Here is a 20,000-nt window from a genome sequence, read left to right as displayed (position 1 = left end):
ATACAACTACTATTGCTGTTATTACACACAACTCTGTTCTCTTACCTCTGGACCTGCCGGGGACCTCTGGTTCCTCTTGCTCATCACGAGCCCAAACTCCCGGCTCCTTCGCGCGGGCCGTTACCGGCGGGATGAACCTTCTGGCCGGCGCCGGGAGCGGAGAGGGAGAACCCGAACGCCGCTCGAATCAGGTGGTGCACACCAATGGCCCCGCCCCGTCGGGGCCCCGACCCATTACGTCATCAGCACGGCGCCAGCGTTGCGGAGGGCCCGGGGGCCTGTCCCGAGTGTGGCGCTGCTTGGGGAGGCCCTGGCGGCCGCCTGCGAATCAGCTGCGTGGTTTGGGGGCGCTCGGAAACCCCAGCGGACGTCGGCGAGGGGTGCGTGGAGCCGTGGGGGCACGGAGTCGGGCGGCCGGAGGGGCGGCCCGGAGCTCAGGCGGGGCACGGCGCCGGCGGGCGGGCGGCCGGCGGGGCTGCCCGGCGCGGGTGTCCCGGCGATGTGTGGCGCTGAAGCGGCAGCGGCAGCGGGAGCGGCAGCGGCGGCGGCGGCGGGCTCGGCCTTGGCTTCGCGGAGGTGCCGGCGGCGGAGACGGAGGCGCAGGTTCCTCATTAGGACCTGGCGAGCCCGGGCCTAATCGGCGGCCCCGCGAGGCCTCTGCACGGCGCCCCGGACGGGGACCCTCCCCGCCTCGCCCTGCCCCGGGAGCCTGCCTCCCCGGCTGGGGATGAAGCCGGGAGGCGTCCGCGCGGGGCCCAGCACAAAGGCTTGTCCCCGGGGGCCGCCGCCGCCAGCCTAGAGCCGCCCGCCGAAGCCGAGCCGGCGCCAGGGCCCTCGTCCCCTCCGGTCCCTGGGGGCGGCGGCTGCCGGTCTCCCCGAGGCCCAGGGGCCCTAGCGCCGAGCTCCTCGCACCCTCGGCTGCGGTGGGACCCGGCACCTGCGCAGCCTCCGCCGCTCCCGGCCGTAGAGACCCCACGGAGCATGTCCGAGGAGAACGACATGGAGAAAGCCATCAAGGTAAGGGGGAGATGCCCCCTTCCTCCCCGCTCTGTCCCTGTGGCATTCATCTGGGCTCAGCCTCAGAAAGCGGAGAGAACTTGAAGCGAGAGATTCCAGCGACTGTCGGGTTTCGATTTTCCCGGATTCCGTGGACTGCGTTTTACGGCCCTGGGGCGAATGGTTTGTGTATGTATAGGGAGGGATGTCCGACTCCCTGTGACTTTTCTGGTTAAAGCAGGGATGTGATTTGTGCTCAGCTAAAACGGAAGGTGAGTGGCGTGGAGATACTTGATATGAGTGGGACGGAGGGGGCCCTTCTACACTTTCGATCACCCCCCAAGTGCCGCCAGTATTTGTTTCCGGATGATCTGCTACAGTACTTGGAGAGTTGGACTTTACCCATCGCTCTCGAATTGTTTGAAACCAGCCTCCTGGAAACCTGCAGGTTCAGAAGGAGGTGGTCCGCCTTCTTTACAAAATCCGTCTTTTGGCAAATGCTTGTTCTTTTGCGTTTGTTGCCTCTCTTTTGCCTCTTCCCTCTCCTCCTAGGCAGCACTTAATTTATTGAAGAAGAGCTAATGGTGTCCCGTGACTTACTGCTCTGTTAACAACAACAACAAAACAAATATGTGTGTTCTAAAATGACCCAAATAAAATGAAAAGTTTTTTAAAAATCTGTTTTTTACTCTTTGTTTTTGTAAAAGCCACAAAACAAACAGGCAAACTTTGAGGTGCTAATAGTTAGAAAGTTATTATCTAGCCGTAGCTTGGAAATTAGTCTTGTGTAAGTTGAACACTGAAGCTTAAAGTTTGATATGCATTATTTACTTATATTGCAGTATTAAGTCAGAGCATCTGCGAATTTTCATTTTCTGTGGTGCCTGACTGGCTCAGTTGGAAGAGCGTGCAGCTCTTGATCTTGGGGTTGTGAGTTCACGCCCCACCTTGGGTGTAGAGATTACTAAAAAATAAACCTTAAAAAAAAAAAAAAAGAATTTCATTTTCCCTTGAAGGACAGGCATCCATTGGCAACTTGGAGTTATTTTCCCCTTCAGAACACACTTACAAAGTTACACTTCTAACAGTTTTTGTTTTGTTTTGTTTGGTGTAGTAAAGTTTATAGAAATCAGTCATTCCAAAGAAACTTAACCTTTTAAAGGAGGCATGAAAATATACACATTAAGGAAGATCAAATTTTACCACAAAAAATGTTCTAAAACACTGCATTTTTGTGGGAGGGGGTTGGATTTTATTAGTACAGGGTCAGGAATGGTTACCTCAAGTTTTATGACTGGGTTGTGAATCAGAGCACATGTGGCAGATTTTTAAATTCAAGTCTTGTCTGTTTTGTGCCAGGCGCTGTCTTAGGCACTAGTGGTACAAAGCCAAACTTCTAAATGTCCCTGCCTCTCATACAGTTTATAGTCTAGATGGTGGAGTTAGGTAAAAAAAACAAAAACAAAAACAAAAACCCAACACACTGCAGGTGGTTACAATTAAGTAGAAAAAGGGTGGGGAGTACTATACTAGGAAAAGTAGTCAGGAGAGGCCTCTCTGAGGAAGTGACATTTGTGTGGAGCTCTGAAGGCAATGAGGGAGCAAACCTCCACTGTCTTGGGGAAGAATATTCCAGGCAGTGGGAACAGCAGAGAAAAAGGCTCTGAGGTACGTTCAAGTCTTGTGTGATCCAGGAAAAGCAAGGTGAATGCATTGGGTCAACATACATTATGTTTTATTTATTATTTTTTTAAATGGTTACTTATTTTTGAGATGGAGACAGAGGGGAGGGGCAGAAAGAGAGGGAGACACAGAATCTGAAACAGGCTCCAGGCTCTGAGCTGTCAGCGCAGAGCCAGATGCAGGGCTTGAACCTACGAACCCACCCGTGAGATCATGACCTGAGGCGAAGTTGAACGCTGAACCGACTGAGCCACCCAGGCACCCCAGCATAGATTACGTTTTAGAGAGGTGATGGGAAGCTAGAGCTCAGAGGGACTTGTAGACCATTGTAAGCACTTTGGCTTTGACCTTGAATAGAAGAGGACCTCTGTGGAGTTTCTAACAGAAGAGGGACTTCTAGTGGCTAAATATATAAATGGGAGGCAACGTTACATAGTGGTTACAATAGTTTATGTAGACTAACGGATTAAAACATCAGCCTTAGGTGCCTCCTTAGCGCAGTAGGTAGCACGTCAGTCTCATAAAACCTCAGCCTTGCCATTCATTAGCTCTGTCCTTGAGTAAATCCTTTTACTTCTCTGTCCCTGAGTTTGCTCATTCCTAGAAATGAGATAAAAACACTCCATAGGGTTTGTGAGGATTTGATGAGCAAATATTTCTAAATGTGCTTAAAATAATAACTAACATTTAGTAAGAACTTGATGAATGTTGGCTCATAGCAACTAAACAGTCGTTTTAGAAAGTTACAATTTCTTGGTCACTATTGCCCAAGTTAATTTTCTTAAAATATTTTAGCTTTTCTTCATGTACTTGATAGGTCATTGATGAGTCTTCCTACTAATTTGTGTCCAACCAGTACAAATAAGTGGAGTTGAAAATATCTGATCTGACTTCCAGTACTGACTAGGATATACTCCCTTGGAAGCAAGCCAGCATCACAATAAATAAAACTTCTGGTCTGTTACCTTGTGCTGTATTCATTATTTTGCTTTCTTGAGGATGTCCCTCATTGGTGAGGACTGAGACCTCTAGAGTTCAGCTGGAAAAGCTGTTGTCCTGGACTCTTAAACTTCTGCCTGACTACCTAAGAGCGGTCCAATTAGACTTTAACATCTCATCTTATTACTCTTCAGAATAATTAGGATACGGCCAAGGCAACAACCATAGCCTCTGTCTTCTCATTTCTGTCTCTTCTCCCATAGCCCTATGGCTTCACTATTCCTAAGGCACTTAACTAAACCTGGAGAATGAGCATTTGGGGGTTAGATATTGTCTTGCATATATGTCTTTTATTGTATATGGAAGAGTTCTTAATATTTGATGAACTAGTGAAAATTCATTTCCTTAGTTTTAAAATTTTTTTTTAAATTTCAGTATAATTTACATACCATAAAATTAACTCCGTGTAAGTGTATACTTGAAGAATTGTTAATAAACTTACAGAGTTGTACAACTGTCATCACAATCCAGTTTTAGAGTATTTCTATCCCCCCCTAGAAAGTTCTTTTTGCCTCTCTGTAGTCATACTCTACTCCCACTTGCCACTCCAGATGATCATTGATCTGTTTTCTGTCACTTGTTTTGTCTTGAGAAATTCCAAATTAATGAAATTGTATATAATATGTAGTGTTATGTGTTTGGCTTCTTAAAATACTTATAAGATTCATCCATGTTAGTGCATGCGTTGAGTTTATTTCTTTTTACTTGTTGAGTAATCTTTATTGTTTATTCATCCCCAGTTGATGGGCATTTAGGTTGTTTTTGAATTTTAGCTATTATGAACAAAATGATAAATACAACTTGCCCATGCAAGTTTTTGTGTAAACATTTGTTTTAATTCCTTCTGGGTAAATACCTTGGTATGGAATTACTAGGTAATTTTACGTATGGTAAGTTTATGTTTAACTTTTTAAGAAATTGCAAAACTTTTCCAAAGTAGCTTTACCAATATTCATTCCCACCGGTAGTATTTGAGTGGTTTGGGCCATTTTTGTTTGTTTGTTTTCACCCTCCTCACAAATATTTGGTATTGTCAGTCTTTCTATTTTAGCTATTCTAATGGTTGTGTAGTAGTATCTGATTGTGGTTTTAATGTGCATTTCCCTAATGACTCATATTGTTGAACAACTTTTCATGTGTTTATTTGCCATTTGTGTATCTTTTCTGGTGAAATGTCTATTCAAATCATTTACCCATTTTTAAATTGGGTTATTTGTCTTATTGAGTTGCAAGGGTTCTTCATATACTCTGAATAAAACCTAATTCTAATGCTGTTGAGTATCTTTTCACGTGTTTGCCATTTGTGTATTTTTTTTTCCTATTTATTAAAATCTTTTGCCCATTTTTATTTTATTTTTAATTTTTTTAAATGTTTATTTTTGAGGGAGAGAGAGAGTGAGAGCACACAAGCAGGGGAGGAGTAGAGGGAGGGAGACAGAGGATCTGAAGTGGGCTCTGTGCTGACAGCAGAGAGCCTGATGTGGGGCTTGAACTCATGGGCTGTGAGATCATGACCTGAGCTGAATTCAGATGCTTAACTGACTGAACCACCCAAGAGCCCCTTGCCCATTTTTAAATTGTTTGTCTTATTACTGAGTTGTAAGAGTTCTTTATAAACTCTGAATAAAAGTGATTTATCAGACATAGATCTGCAAATATTTTTTCCCAGTATATGTCTTGGCTTTTCACTTTTTAATGGTTTTAACTTTGATGAAGTCCAGTGTATCTTTTTTGTTTTTCTTTTTCTTTTCTTTGATGGATTGTGCTTATGGTGTCATAGCTAAGAAATCTTTGCCTAGTCTCAGGTTATAAGATTTTTTTCAACTATATTTCCTTCTAGAAGTTTTATAGTTTTTAGTTCTTTATTTAGATCTGATATCCACTAGGAGTTAACTTTTGTCTTTGGTGTTACATAAGGGTCTAAGGTTTTGTTTGTCTTTAACATGGATATCCAGTTGTTCCAGGACAGTTTGTTCAAAACACTGTCTTTTGCCTATTGAATTACTTTGGTACTTTTTTTGAGAATCAGTTGATCATAGTGTGTGAGTTTTTTTTCTGGATTCTCTGTTTTGTTCTATTGATCAATATGACTGTCCTCATACCAGTATCATCTTTATTACTGAAGCTTTATAGTAAATTTCCAAAACTGGGTAGTGTGAGAGCCAATTTGATTTTTCTTTTTCAAAATTAAGTTGGCTATTCAAGTTCTTTGTATTTCCAAATGAATTTTAGAATCAGCTTGTTTATTTCTACAAAAACGTGTGCTGGGATTTTGATAGAGGTTCCACTGAATCTATAGGTCAATTTGGGGACAGTTGCTATCTTAACAATATTGTCTTCTAATCCATGAACATGGTATAGCTCTCCATTTCATTAGGGCTTCTCCCATTTTTCTTGGTGATGTATTTGTAGTTTTCAGTGTATAAATCTTGCACTTTTTAACAAATTTATTCCTAAATATTTTATTCTTTATGATGCTGTTAAGAATTGTTAAATTTTATTTTTTGGATTGTTTGTCATTAGTGTAGAGAAAGGCAGTTTATTTCTGTATTTTGATATTGTGTTTTGCATCTTTACCACATTTGCTAAGTTCTAGATTTTTTTTTTGTGTGTAGGTTCTTTAGGATTTTCCACATATAAAAATCATGTCTTCAGCAAATAAATACCGTTTTACTTCTTCCTTTACAGGATGCGTGCTCTTAATTTTGTTTTCTTGCCTTATTCTGTGGGTAGAACCTCAGGTACAGTGTTGAATGAAAGTGGCAAAAGTGGACATCTTGCCTTGTTCCTGATCTCAGGGGAAAAGCATTAAAGACTTATTGCTAAGTAAGTGGTTTTGTAGACATCCTTTGTCCAATTAAGTTTTCTTCTATTCCTTGTTTGCCGAGAATTTTTATCTGGATTAGGTGTTGAATTTTTGTTAAGTTCTTTTTCTTCACCTATTGAGTTGATTATATAGTTCTTGTTCTTTATTCTTACTGTATTAATTGAGTATTAATTGAGTAACATTAATTGAGTTTCAGATATTAAACCAATTTTGCATTCTTGGTATAAACCTCACCTAGTCTGATGTAAAGTTATTCTTACATGTTTCTGTATTCACTTTGCTAATTTTGCTGAGGATTTTTGCATTTTTATTCATGAGAGATGAAGGCCTATAGTTTTCTTGTGATGCCTTTGTCTAGCTTTGGTATGAGGGAAATACTTGCTTCCGAATGAGTTTGGGAAGTTATATCCTCCTCTGTTTTCTGGAAGAGTTTGTGCAGAGGCTTGATATCATTTCATTAAGTAGGGGGCAGTTTTTGCCTTTTGTGAGGCATTTGGCAGTGTCTGGAGACATTACAGTTGTTCAGTGTGGGTAGGGGATGCTTGTAGTATCTAGCAGGTAGAGGCCAGGAATGCTCCTGAACATCTTAGCAATGCATAGGACAACCTCACAACAAAGAACTATTGGTTCATAATGTCAGTGATGCTGAGGTTGAGAAACCATGCTTTAAATGATTTGGTAGAATTTACCACTGAAGCTATGTGGGCCTAGCCTTTACTTTCTGGGAAGACTTTTTTGTTTTGTTTTGTTTTGTTATTAATTCAGTTTCTTGTTATAGTTTTATTCAGATTTTCTATCTCCTCTTGAGTGAGTTTTGGTAATTTATGTCTTTCTAGGAATTTGGCCATTTCATCTAGTGGTCTGATTTGCTGGCATAAAGTTGTTTATGGTGATCCTTTATAATGCTTTGATTCCTGTAAGGTTGATTGTGATGTCTCCTATTTCTTTTTTTTAAATTATTATTATTATTTTTTTAATGTTTATTTTTGAGAGAGATACAGAGCATGAGCAGGGGAGGGGCAGAGAGAGAGGGAGAAACAGAATCCGAAGCAGGCTCTGAGCTGTCAGCACAGAGCCTGACGTGGGGACCGAACGCTCAACCAACTGAGCCACCCAGGCACCCCCTCCTCTTTCATTTCTAATATTAATCATTTGTGGGTTTTTTTTTCTTCTCAGTCTAACTAAAGTTTTGTTAATTTTGATATCTTGAGGAATTAACTATTGGTTTTCATTGATTTTTCTCTATTTTCTGTCTTCTGTTTTATTGATTTCTGCTCTAATTTTTATTATTTCTATCTGCTTGCTTTGACTATATATATAAGTTTATTTATTTATTTTGAGAGAGGGTGAAAACGTGTGTGTGGGGGGAGGGGCAGAGAGAGAAAGGAAGAAATAGAATCCCAAGCAGGCTCCACTCAGTGCAGAGCCCAACGGGGCTTGATTCCATGACTGTGAGATCACAACCCAAGCCTATATCGAGTCAGATGTTCAACAGACTGAGCCATCCAGGTGCCCCAAGTATATATTTTTTTCCTGCTAGTTTTTCAAAATAGAAGCTTAGGTTATTGATTTGTGATCTTTCTTATGTAGAGATTTATAGCTATAAATTTCCATCTAAACACCACTTTAGCTGCACATAATAAATTTTAGCATACATACAGCCCCCTCACAGCCACGGTTTTGCTTTCCATGGTTTCAGTTATCTGTGGCCAACCATGGTCGGGAAGCAGACAGTCCTTTTGAATCATCAGAAGGTCAGTAGTAGCCTAATGCTTTGTCACAATGCTTCCCGTCATTCATCTCACTTCATCTCATCATACAGGCACTTTATCACCTCACATCATCACAACAAGAGGAAGGGTGAGTATGGTAGAATACGATGCTTTCTGAAAGAGAGCATGTTAACATGACTTTTATTACAGTATATTGTTATAATTGTTTTATTTGATTATTAATTATTGTTAGTCTCTTACTGTGCCTAATTTATAAATTATAATGTATAATGTTAAGCTATATACATTATAACTAAATTATTAAATTTTATCATAGGTATGTAGAGGAAAAACATTAGGATTTGGTACTGTCTTGTGGTTTCAGGTATCCCCTGGGAGTCTTGGAATGTATCCTCCACAGACAAGGGAAGACTACTGTATTGTTTTTATTTTCATTCAGATCAAAATATTTTTTTAAAAATTTTTCTAATTTTTCTTGTTTCCTCTTTGACCCATTGATTATTTAGAAGTGTTATGTAAATTTTGAACTTCTTTGAATTTTGAATTTTTTTTTGAATTTTTGAAATTTCCCAAATTTCCTTGTTGATTTATAGCTTAATTCCATTGTGGTTGAAGAACTTTATATATTCAGTTTAAAAAAATTTATGGAGACTTATGATCTAGCATATGGTTTATCCTGAAGAATAGGATGCTGTGTTCTGTAGATGTCAGGTCAAATTGGTTGACAGTGTCATCTTCTACTACAAGTTTTTCTTGCTGATTTTCTGTCTAGCTTTTCTGTTATTGAGAGTGGCAGTATTAGAATCTCCAACTACTATTTTGAATTGTCTATTTTCCTCTTATATTCTGTCAAATTGTGCTTCATGTATTTTTGGATTCTACTGTTAGGTGCCTGCATATATGTTTATAATCATCCTATCTGAATTGACCTTTTCATCATTATAAAAAGTGCTTCTCTTTCTTTATTAACATCTTTTGATCTATCTATCTATCTATCTATCTATTTAAATTAAAGTTGGTTAACATACAGAGTAGTATTGGTTTTAGGAGTAGAACCCAGTGATTCATCACTTACATATAACACCCAACAAGTGCCCTCCTTAATGCCCATTACCCATTTATCTCATCCCCCACCCACCATCCCTCTAACAACCCTCAGTTTGATCTCTGTACTTAAGAGTGTCTTTTTTTTTTTTTTAATTTTTTTTTCAACGTTTTTTATTTATTTTTGGGACAGAGAGAGACAGAGCATGAACGGGGGAGGGGCAGAGAGAGAGGGAGACACAGAATCGGAAACAGGCTCCAGGCTCCGAGCCATCAGCCCAGAGCCTGACGCGGGGCTCGAACTCACAGACCGCGAGATCGTGACCTGGCTGAAGTCGGACGCTTAACCGACTGCGCCACCCAGGCGCCCCTGTACTTAAGAGTGTCTTATGGTTTGCCTCCTTCTCTGTTTTTATCTTATTTTTCCTTCCCTTCCCCTGTGTTTTATCTGTTGTGTTTCTTAAATTCCACATATGAGTGAAATCATGAGATTTTGTCTCTCTCTGCCCAACTTATTTCACTTAGCAAATGTATTCTAGTTCCAACCATACTGTCACAACATCTTTTGTTTTAAAGTCTATTTTGTCTATTGTCTGTATAGCTGCTTCAGCTCTCTTGTAGTTACTCATGGTATATCTTTTTCCATCCTTTTACTTTTTTCCCCATTTAAAAAATTGTGATAAAATTAAACATAAAATTTACCATCTTAACCATTTTTAAGATGCACTTCACTGGCATTAAATACAGTTCTAATGTGCAGCTATCACCACCATCCATCCCCATAATTCTTTTGCTCTTGTAAAACTGAAACTCTGTACTCATTGAACAGTAACCCTGCCATTGTCTCCTTCCCCCCCAGACTCTACCAACTACCCATCTACTTTCTGTCTATAATATTGACTACTCTGAGCACCTCAGAAAAATGGAATCATAAAGTATTTGTCTTTTTGTGACTGACTTATTTCTCTTAGCATAATATTTTCAAGGTTTATCATATTGTAGCATATTACTGACTTTCTTTTCTTTTACTTTTTAAGGCTGAATGATATTCCATTGTATGTATATGGACATTTAGGTCCCTTCCATGTTTTAGCTATTGTGAATAGTACTGTTATAAACATAGATGTACAAATACCTCTTGAAGATCTTGTTTTCATTTCTTTTGAGTATATACCCAGAAGTTGACTTGCTGGATCATATGGGAATTCTAGTTTTAATTTTTTTGAGGAGCTACCATACTGTTTTCCACAGTAGTTGTACCATTGTACACTCCCATCAGTAGTGCATAAGGGTTCCAGTTTCTCCATATCTTTGCCAATACTTGTTATTTTCTGTTTTTGTGTTTTGTTTTGTTTTTTGCCTTTTTTTTTCTTTTTGATAGTAGCTATCCTAATGGGTGTGAGGTTGTATCTGATTGAATTTTGATTTGCGTTTTCTTCATGATTAGTGATGCTGAGCATCTTTTCATGTGTTTATTGGCTGTTTTTATATCTTTGGGAAAATGTCTATTCAAATTCTTTGCCCATTTTTTGAATCAGGTTGTTTGGGTTTTTTTGTTGAGTTTTAGGTGTTCTCTATATTCTGGATAGTAATCCCTTATTACACACTTGATCTGCAAATATTTTCTCCTATTATGTGGGTTGCCTTTTTACTCTATTAATAGTGTTTTTTGATACACAAAATTTTTCAATTTTCATAGTCATCTTGTCTAGTTTTTCTTTTGTTGCCTGTTCCTTTGATGTCCTATCCAAGGAATCATTGCCAAAGACAGTGTTATGAAACTCGTGTCCTAAGAGTTTTATTGTCTTAGGTCTTACATTAAGCTCTTTGATCTATTTTGAGTTTTTGGTATATGGGGTTAAGGGTCCAACTTTGTTCTTTTGCATGTGGATACCCAGTTTTCCCAGTACAATTTGTTGAAGAGCCTAAATGTCCCATCAACTGACGAATGGATAAAGAAGACGTGGTTTATATACACAATGGAATACTACTTGGCAATGAGAAAGAATGAAATCTGGCCATTTGCAGCAACGTGAATGGAACTGGAGGGTATTAGGCTAAGTGAAATAAGTCAGTCAGAGAAAGATAGATACCATATATTTTCACTCATATATAGATCTTCAGAAACTTAACAGAAGACCATGAGGGAGGGGAAGGGGGAAAAAAGTTACAGAGAGGGAGGGAGGCAAACTATAAGAGACTCTTGGATACTGAGAACAAAGGGTTGATGGGGGCTGTGGGGAGAAGGGAAAGTGGGTGATGGGCATTGAGGAGGGCATTTGTTGGGATGAGTACTGGGTGTTGTATGGAAACCAGTTTGACAATAAATTATATTATAAAAAATTAAAAAAAATAAAAGTGTTACTTCACTAGTAATCAAAAAAAAAAAGTCTGAGCAGAAAAAAAAAAAAACTGGGCTGCAAAGACGTGTGGAGGTGATGGCTATTCTAATCTTATTTTATATGCTTGCATATTAATTGGGCAGAAGCTCTATTTTCATCTCTGAACTTAGCCTAATGTCTGGCACATAGCAACTGCTCAGTGAATGTGTGTTACATGGACAGATATTCTGTTCCCATATACTGGGAATTGGGATTCTGTTAGATTTTCATTGCAACAAAACAATTTGAATGTCTCATGAGTTTTAGCCCAATTTCTCAAGGTCTGAATTTGGTTTCCTTTTCTTCCTTTGGAACCCTGAAAAATGAATTTTAGCCTACCACAACTTTAATATGTGGCTTTCTTGCCTGAGCATATGGCAATAGAAGCTTAACATATAGTGATTAGACAGGAATTCCATAAAAACTATAGAGGCTATGTCTGGAACCACTGAAAACTATTAAAAGTATAATAAAACAAGTGAAAACTATAAAAAAATATAGTTACCCAATGAATATGACAATATCTTTATATTCAAAATGATGCCATTGAAAATTAGATCAATTTACTACTCACTACTACCTTATTTGAACTTTTAAGTCTCAATTTATTCAATAGATAACAATTTACTGTTATTCCAACAATTTGACCAACTTGTTCAAGAGTATAGGCCACTGGTCATGGAAGCATATATCAGACCAGTCTTTCTGGAACCTCAGAAAAGGTACCTGACCATTTTAGCAAGTGAATATTTAGTGTGAAGTATTTTGAAAGAATGTCTTCCTTTCACACTCCCCCCAAAAAACATTGAATATCTACTCAAATGGACCTTGTAGATGAGCTGAAGAATTTCTTCTCCTCCTAATGTGTTTGCTTTCTCTTTTGCTGGAAAACAGTGCCTAACTTAGTCATTTAGACAAAATACCTAATTATAAAACCAAAAGAATGCAAAGCTCTGCTTATCGGTTTCTCTTAGAAGATGAGGTGTTGAGTGATAAGGTTTTCTGTTGTCCACCCTGCTTAATTTTCAGCTTTTTAATTGGAGAATCATTTTCTGCCCCCACCCTTTTCTATTTTAATAGGAAACCTCCATTTTAGAGGAATACAATATCAATTGGACTCAGAAGCTGGGAGCTGGAATTAGTGGTCCAGTTAGGTAAGAGACCCACATGCAAAGTATGGCAAAGTTGCTCTGAAGAAGGCCATTTGACCTACGTTGGCCATTAGAAACAGCAAGTGTGCCACACTTGTGAAATAACTTTAACAAGTGGAGGTATTTATGTTAGGCTTTTTCTCATCCATTTAGAAATCTATTTAATTGAGCCACATGGTCTGTAATGTAGAATCATTTAAGATACTGAGGTTGCGGAGCTACTCTTGAGAGTCGCCTATAGCCAGCAGAGGCCATTATTCCTTCCTTGGCCATCCTCAGGTTGCTTTCACATGGCGCAGGAGCTGAGGCTTGTGCAGGGTGGGTGAGATGGCTTTTCTGCCTCTCCACCTGCTAGCCCTAGGGGCAAGTTTATTTGGATGCATCTGGATATATTCTTGATTAGAAGTACAATTCTAAGGGGGCACCCAAGTGGCTCAGTCAGTGAGGTGTCTGACTCTTGATTTCGGCTCAGGTCATGATCTTATGTTTTGTGAGATTGAGCCCTGTGTTGGGCTCTGTGCTGGCAGCACGGAACCTGCTTGGGATTCTCTTTCTCCCTCTCTCTCTGCCTGTCCCCTGCTCGTGCTCTCTTTCTCTCAAAATAAATAAGTAAACATTAAAAAAAAGTACAGTTCTAAAAGAACTTGTTAAATTAGTTTTCACTGTTAATAGATGATTTCTGATTGAATTTTTTTCCTCCAAATCTAGAGTCTGTGTGAAGAAATCTACTCAAGAACGGTTTGCACTGAAAATTCTTTTTGATCGTCCAAAAGCTAGAAATGAGGTATGGCCCTTTGTTGCCTTGATTTGCCTAAGTATTGGAAGTGCCTAAGAATTATTCTTTTTACAAGTAAGGCAGAGAATACAGAGATGCACAAAGAATTTTATATCCATATTTACCCCTTTTCCCTATTCATGTTATCATGTTAAAGTGGTCCCATATCTATCAGTGCCAAAGGCTGATAGAGTCTTATTTCCTTTCAACTCCCTCTTGTTCTTTTTCAGTTAATGTAGTTCTTGTGCCCTGAACTGTTCAGGTTTACCTCAGCTTATACTTATTGGACAAGGTCCCTGAAGAGTGGAGAATGGTGAATAGTGTCTTGTAAGTGCTGTAGGAGGGCTGTGACGGTGTGTTTCTACTTTAAAAAAAAAAACACCTTTGTTTTAAATCACCCAGATGTTGTGATGACATGTTAGGAATATGTACAATGGAGGACATACTCTTTTGCTTAGAGATGTATGAATAATTTCTGAAACCAAATGAGTTATTTGCCAGATTTTTCATTTGCTAATAGATGGGGCAGCAGAAAGTAAATTTGTTGGTGAGGTGAATCTCTGTTCTCTTTAAGGTACGTCTGCACATGATGTGTGCCACACACCCAAATATAGTTCAAATTATTGAAGTGTTTGCTAACAGTGTACAGTTTCCTCATGAGTCCAGCCCCAGGTAAGGCTACATAGGGGTCATCACCTCATATCCACCTCTCCACATGTAGGCCAAGGTGTAGTGGGGTTTTCCTCTCTTTTGTGCTCTCTCTCCCCCTCCCCCTTTCTCTCCATCCCTCCTTCCTTCCTTCCTTCCTTCCTTCCTTCCTTCCCTCCCTCCCTCCCTCCCTGCTTCCCTCCCTCTTTCCTCCTTTTAGTTTGGAAAATTTCAAACATTTGTAAAAGCAGACAAAATTATTCAGTGAATCCCCAGGTACCCATCATGCAAACTCAACAGTTACCAACTCATTGCCAGTCTTGTTTTATCTATGCCCCACCTACTCTCTGGGGCCCCCTGATTATTGTGATTACTTTCTCTTTAAAAAAAAAAAAAAGTATGTAATGTGGAATTAAAACATTCTATTTCAAATTAGTGAAAGAGGACCAAATATTACTAGGCACTGTCTTTGAAGTTGATATGGCAAAAAGCCCGTATTGCTTAGTCTGACATTGCTTTTAAAGGAAGAAATCAACATTATTCTTTTAGCTGCCAAATATTTGGCAAACCCATTGAGTGGCATTCCAGGTGTCTTCCAGGGAATTCAAAGTTAAATAAGGTATGGTTTCTACTGGGGGTACTGAGATGTAAACCTGTCATCATAGCAATGTGATAGGCACCAAGGAGAGGCATCCATAAAATACTTTGAGCTTATAAAGGAGAGGAGAGCTGCTAACTGTAGGCTAGGGAGACAAGGTGTCTCACACAGTGGTTATGTCAGGCCTAGGACTTGAAGAGGATGGGTAGGAGTCTTCTGGGTGGACAAAGAAGATGGATTTGTAAAAACAAATGGGAAATCAAATGATTGTTTCTTACAACTGTGCTCTGTTGGTGAAAGCATTTGGATGGAAACTGGAAGCATGTATATCAAAGAATGGTAACCAGAATTCCGATTTTTTTTCTTTTTGACACCATAAGAATTTTTGCTTTTTTTTTTTTTAGTAGCTGTGTAGCCTTGTCCAGCTGTCCTGCTGGGTATGCTGTGGGTCACATGGAAAACTAGTGTAGTGGGGACAGGAGTGGAGAGAGAGAGACACGGATATAGATACAGACACAGACAGACACAGAATGAGAGTGAATTACCAGGGTGGCCCAACAGCAGCCAAGTGACTTGAAATTCATGTTCTACACAAAGTCATACTCTGTTTTCGATACATTTTCCATCTAGCTGCCCTAAATATGATACAAAACATGTCACTTAATATATCACCCCCCCTTTAACATCTAGTAATAACAAGTACAGTATCTTCAAAAGGATCATTGTCTTCAAAACTTAATTATTTTACTCCCATTTTAGCTTCTTAGAAAATTTTAGGTGTGGGCTATTTCTTATTCATAGTGTCTAGTTGGTAGTGACAAGGGTCCACTTAGAGGGGTGTGGGCGGGTCAGACTTAGGAAGCAGTTATTACACATTTGGTACATGAGGCATCTTTAGGTTAGCTACTTGATGTTTCAGGATTTTTTTTTTTTTAACTTAACAAAATCAAATGCTTTCAAACAGGGCTCGACTCTTAATTGTAATGGAGATGATGGAAGGGGGAGAGCTATTTCACAGAATCAGCCAGCACCGGCACTTTACAGAGAAGCAAGCCAGCCAAGTAACAAAGCAGGCAAGTTAACCCCGGGTACCAATCAAACTGCCAACAATGTTGGTTAACAAGCACAATTTCATTGGGGGGAATAAAAGAAAGCTTGAAGAAAAGCTCTATTTGATCTCTCATTGCCTGCTTTGTTATGTAATCAGAAAAGATGCTTTGACAGGAGAAATGTGACCCCTTTTATGCTTTGGTGGGGAGCACTGTATTTTTAAGTGGTTGTCAATTGCTTGTCTATTATAAGATTTAAATACACTCTGGAAGGAAGGTAATTTTTTAATTCCTTTTTAGACTGTAGCTATTAAACATGTAGTGTCTAAGCACTATTGTTGGACTTGGAGATAAATTGCTACTGATAACACCTGAAAGATTGTATGGTATAAAAATATGTTCTAAGATGATTGTATACAAGACACTTTGCTTTTGAGTCACCTTATCAGATTTTCATAGAATTCTAAGGTCTTTCTAATTCTGGGTTATTCCTGATTATAGTCTATTTTGACATCATGTTTTATTGCTACAGAAATGATTTATGTCACAAACAATACTAGGAATCTAACTGAAATTACCTCTTGAAGAGGTGAAAAGCTAGACTCTCAAGGCTTATCTTCAGGCCAAGCAAGCAAGGCAAAAAGCAGGAAGCACAGCCTAATTGGTTCTTAATAAAAAAATTATTCCAAATTTTCCATGAGCCTCAAGCATTTTTTTTTTTCACTTGTAGCAAGAATTACTATCAAACTCTACTTACTGGGCCAGAGACCCTTGCGGTGTTAGCGGAAGACTTGACCCTCTTATAGCATACTACCTATGCTTGTGAGTGCAAACCACAGCCAGCAGCCTCAAATCCAAGCTCTACCAATGTGAAGGAGCCTCACGCATTATTAGAAGCCTCCTTTCTGGTAGGGAGGAACTGATATTTGGAATGCCAAGGACAATTCCATACTGAGAACTAAAAAACAGGTAGAATTTGTTCTATTTAATTTTAAAAAATACACCTCGTATTTTTCAAATATTTTAAATCTTAGGATGTGCTCTGATAATCTTCTGTAGAACAAAAACCCTTCAAACCCACTTAAATAGGTGACATTTCATTTCAACAAATGGGATGAGCAAATTGGAACATCTGGTGGAAAAATCCAGTTAGCTGCTTTCTATTTTTCTCGAAGGCAGAGCTTGGAGTTGAGCCCCCTGGAGAGTGCGGTTCCCTTCTGAGCCAGGTGTTAGTGGCCACTGCCCTGCTGGGCAACACCCAACCCTACGAAGGCTGCCTGGCACAGCGCTTACTCTGCAGCCCCGTTGCATCTCAGATGAGTGGAATTGGAAGCATTTCATTCTTCCCATTTCATACAGGATTTAACCATCAGTTTACTTTGACAAAAGAAGTGTGTTACTGTTGTATTTTCCTCTTTGTTTAATAAAATACAGGTTGCACTTAAACTAAGTTTAATTCATTTCTATTCCTTGGTACCCAAAGTCTTACTTAATTTCTGCTTTAAAACTGAAAACTGACCGCAGTTGTAATTGACTTAATTAAGGATCTTTTTTTTTTTTTTTTTTTTTTTTTAACATCCTGAGTTCTCTAAACCAGGAGCATTAAAGAGCTGTCTTTTCTAAGATGTGGTTGCTCCACTGTCCTTTTCCAGATAGCTTTGGCTCTACAGCACTGTCACCTGTTAAACATTGCTCACAGAGACCTCAAGCCTGAAAATCTGCTCTTCAAGGATAACTCTTTGGTGAGATGGCTTGTTTTGCTGCATTTTAGTGCTGCCACGCTCAGCATAGTTCAGGAATGGGTGTGTAGGTGTGTATGTGTTTGGAGTGCTCTGAATCCATGGTGAGGAGGCTTTAAGCCAAAGTGCTTCAGGCAGCCTACTTTCCCCACTTGTTTCCTTGCTAGAGGCTCAGAGAAATTCTACTGTGCCCCTGGCATTGATAATTTTGGATGGTACTGATAATGCATTTGTAAGACTTAAGATTTTGGATATCATTTGGAGGTACTTTGGGAAGGGGCAGTAATCTATATGCTGTTAAAAATTACCTTCAGGCGTAATGGTTATATTTGCTGTTAATTTTGATCAGGTGTTTTTTCCTCTCCCGTCTCACCCCTTGCCCTATGTACCATGTCCCACCAAATAAGTTGCTCTGGCTATCTTGAAGCTGATGGTAAAAGTGAAATCGCACCCTGGATCGGAAAGAGATGATGGGCCAGTAGATAGAGTCAGGGGGCACTTGGCTAAGATTTTTTTTTTTTTCTTTTGGCTAAAATCTTGATTTTAGTACTGCAAATTACCAATCATGAAACAAGGCCAACTGTGAGTGGGCAGAAATTCTTTACCTCTGTATTACTAAGAAAGATTCTTCAGTATGAATCATTGTCTTCAGATGTGAGGACATGCTATTCATAGGCTCAGGTGTTAGTCAGAAACCCATGAGTGAGAGCTCAAGGTAATATGTCTTCCACTTGGATTTTCCTTTAGTGTTTACTGAGAACTCTGGAGCAATGACTTCCATTTGCTTTATTTTAGGATGCCCCAGTGAAGTTGTGTGACTTTGGGTTTGCCAAAATTGACCAAGGTGACTTGATGACACCCCAATTCACCCCTTATTATGTAGCACCTCAGGTAAGTGTTTGCTGTTTCTGCCACAGGATGTATCACCATGCTGTCTATAGACTCACATTTCTTCTCTTCTGCAGCACAAGTAGGTGTGTATTACAAATGGGAAAGGGAGAGCTCAGCTTCAGAAACCTACAGTCTGCTTAATTAGGTGCAGGCATTTTATTCTCTTAAAATCAACTTCTTGGGGCACCTGGGTGGCTCAGTTGGCTAAGTGTCTGACTTTGGCTCAGGTCATGATCTCATGGTTTGTGAGTTCAAACCCCACATCGGGCTCTGTGCTGACAGCTCGGAGCCTGGAGCCTGCTTTGGATTCTGTGTTTCCCTCTCTCTCTGCCCTTCCCCGACTCGTGCTCTGTCTCTCTCTCAAAAATAAATAAACATTAAAAACAATTTAAAAATTTTTTAAATTAAGAAATAAAATCAATAAAATTTTAAATTAAAAAATAAATTCAACTTCTTTTAAAATCATGGTTTGATGTACAATTAAAAAAAACTCCTACTTTAAGTGTAGTTTGATGAGCTTTGACACAGATACTCCTGCATAATTACTACCACAATCAAGATATAAAATATTTCCATCACTTCAGAAGCTCTTGTGAACCTTTGTAGTCAGTCTGCTCCCAGCTTAACCCCTGGCTCCAGGAAAGCACTGATCTGCTTTCTGTCATCATGGGTTAGTTTTGCCGGTTATAGAAATTCATATGAATGGAACTCGTGTACCTGTTGTATTTCACTTCTTTTGCTTAGCGTGTGTTTGAAATTCATCCATGTTGCTGCACGTAGCATCAGTTCCTTTTTCTTGTTAAGTAGTATTCTATAATAGGACTAAGCCATGTTTTGTTTATCCATTCACTGACTGATGGCTATTTTGGATTGTTTCCTTTTTGGACTATAATGAAGAAAGCTGCTGGGAACATTCATTTACAAATTTGGGGGGACATCTTTTCCAAAATGGTTGTACCATTTTACATATTCACCAGTTAAAGAGTTTCGGTTGCTTCATGTTCTTACCAACTTAGTTACACTTTATAATCTCAGTCTTTCTGGTAGGTCCACAGTATTATTTCATTATGGATTTGATTATAGCATTTTCTTAATGGCTACTGTTGAGTGCTTTTTCATGTGTTTGTTGGACAGTCTATTGTGAAATATGTGTACACCATTCTCTTGTAAAGTATGTGTACAAATCTCTTGCCCTTTTTTGGTTGTTGGTTTTATAATTGAGGTATAAAAAGTTCTTACTATTTTCTGGATACAAGTTCTTTGTTGTATATGTATATTACTTTTTATTGCTACCATGACAAATTGCCACAAACTTAGTGGCTTGAAACAACACATTTATTATCTCAAAGTTTTGGAGGTTAGAAGTCTGAAATGGTTCATGGTGTTGGCAGGACTGTGTTCCTTCTGGAATCTCTAGGGGAGAATTCATTCCCTTGCCTTTTCCAGCTTTGTGAGGTGCCTTGCATTCTTTGGCTGGTAGCCTCTT

At 39.4% G+C, this 20,000-nt stretch overlaps 3 protein-coding genes and 1 non-coding gene across 17 annotated transcripts in view; 1 reads left to right on the top strand and 3 right to left on the bottom strand.

Annotated features, from left to right (window-relative positions):
- LOC125914568 (small nuclear ribonucleoprotein-associated protein B'-like) overlaps positions 1–612 on the bottom strand; it is a 55,485-nt gene extending 54,873 nt beyond the window's left edge. For 5 of the 9 annotated variants that reach the window (XM_049619961.1, XM_049619960.1, XM_049619962.1 and 2 more), the window contains exon 1: positions 46–612. In XM_049619961.1, coding sequence (XP_049475918.1) covers positions 235–612 — 378 coding nt within the window. In that variant the 3' untranslated portion in view covers positions 46–234. The remainder of the gene's footprint in view (positions 1–45) is intronic. The other 4 variants (XR_007455340.1, XR_007455342.1, XR_007455341.1 and 1 more) reach the window with 4 other exon arrangements.
- A 4-nt stretch (positions 613–616) lies between these two features.
- The window catches only part of MAPKAPK5 (MAPK activated protein kinase 5), a 41,984-nt gene continuing 22,600 nt past the window's right edge, over positions 617–20,000 (top strand). The window contains exons 1-7 of one of the 6 annotated variants that reach the window (XM_049619940.1): positions 617–1,017; positions 12,744–12,817; positions 13,523–13,598; positions 14,164–14,261; positions 15,800–15,908; positions 17,537–17,626; positions 18,419–18,514. In XM_049619940.1, coding sequence (XP_049475897.1) covers positions 982–1,017; positions 12,744–12,817; positions 13,523–13,598; positions 14,164–14,261; positions 15,800–15,908; positions 17,537–17,626; positions 18,419–18,514 — 579 coding nt within the window. In that variant the 5' untranslated portion in view covers positions 617–981. Of the gene's footprint in view, positions 1,018–9,469; positions 11,332–12,743; positions 12,818–13,522; positions 13,599–14,163; positions 14,262–15,799; positions 15,909–17,536; positions 17,627–18,418; positions 18,515–20,000 lie in introns of those variants that run through there. The other 5 variants (XM_049619938.1, XM_049619939.1, XM_049619941.1 and 2 more) reach the window with 5 other exon arrangements.
- Positions 7,333–20,000, bottom strand: part of TMEM116 (transmembrane protein 116) — a 163,418-nt gene continuing 150,750 nt past the window's right edge. The window contains exon 12 of the mRNA XM_049619947.1: positions 7,333–8,391. Coding sequence (XP_049475904.1) covers positions 8,336–8,391 — 56 coding nt within the window. The 3' untranslated portion in view covers positions 7,333–8,335. The remainder of the gene's footprint in view (positions 8,392–20,000) is intronic.
- Positions 16,607–16,760, bottom strand: LOC125914947 (small nucleolar RNA SNORA62/SNORA6 family). Its single transcript, XR_007455499.1, has one exon. It is a non-coding gene; the product is annotated as a small nucleolar RNA SNORA62/SNORA6 family (small nucleolar RNA).

Source organism: Panthera uncia (assembly GCF_023721935.1).
Source record: "Panthera uncia isolate 11264 chromosome D3 unlocalized genomic scaffold, Puncia_PCG_1.0 HiC_scaffold_8, whole genome shotgun sequence".
In the NCBI taxonomy this organism is placed as follows: domain Eukaryota; kingdom Metazoa; phylum Chordata; class Mammalia; order Carnivora; family Felidae; genus Panthera; species Panthera uncia.
The sequence above is the reverse complement of the archived record's forward strand: the minus strand, read 5'-3'. Positions and strand labels throughout refer to the sequence as shown.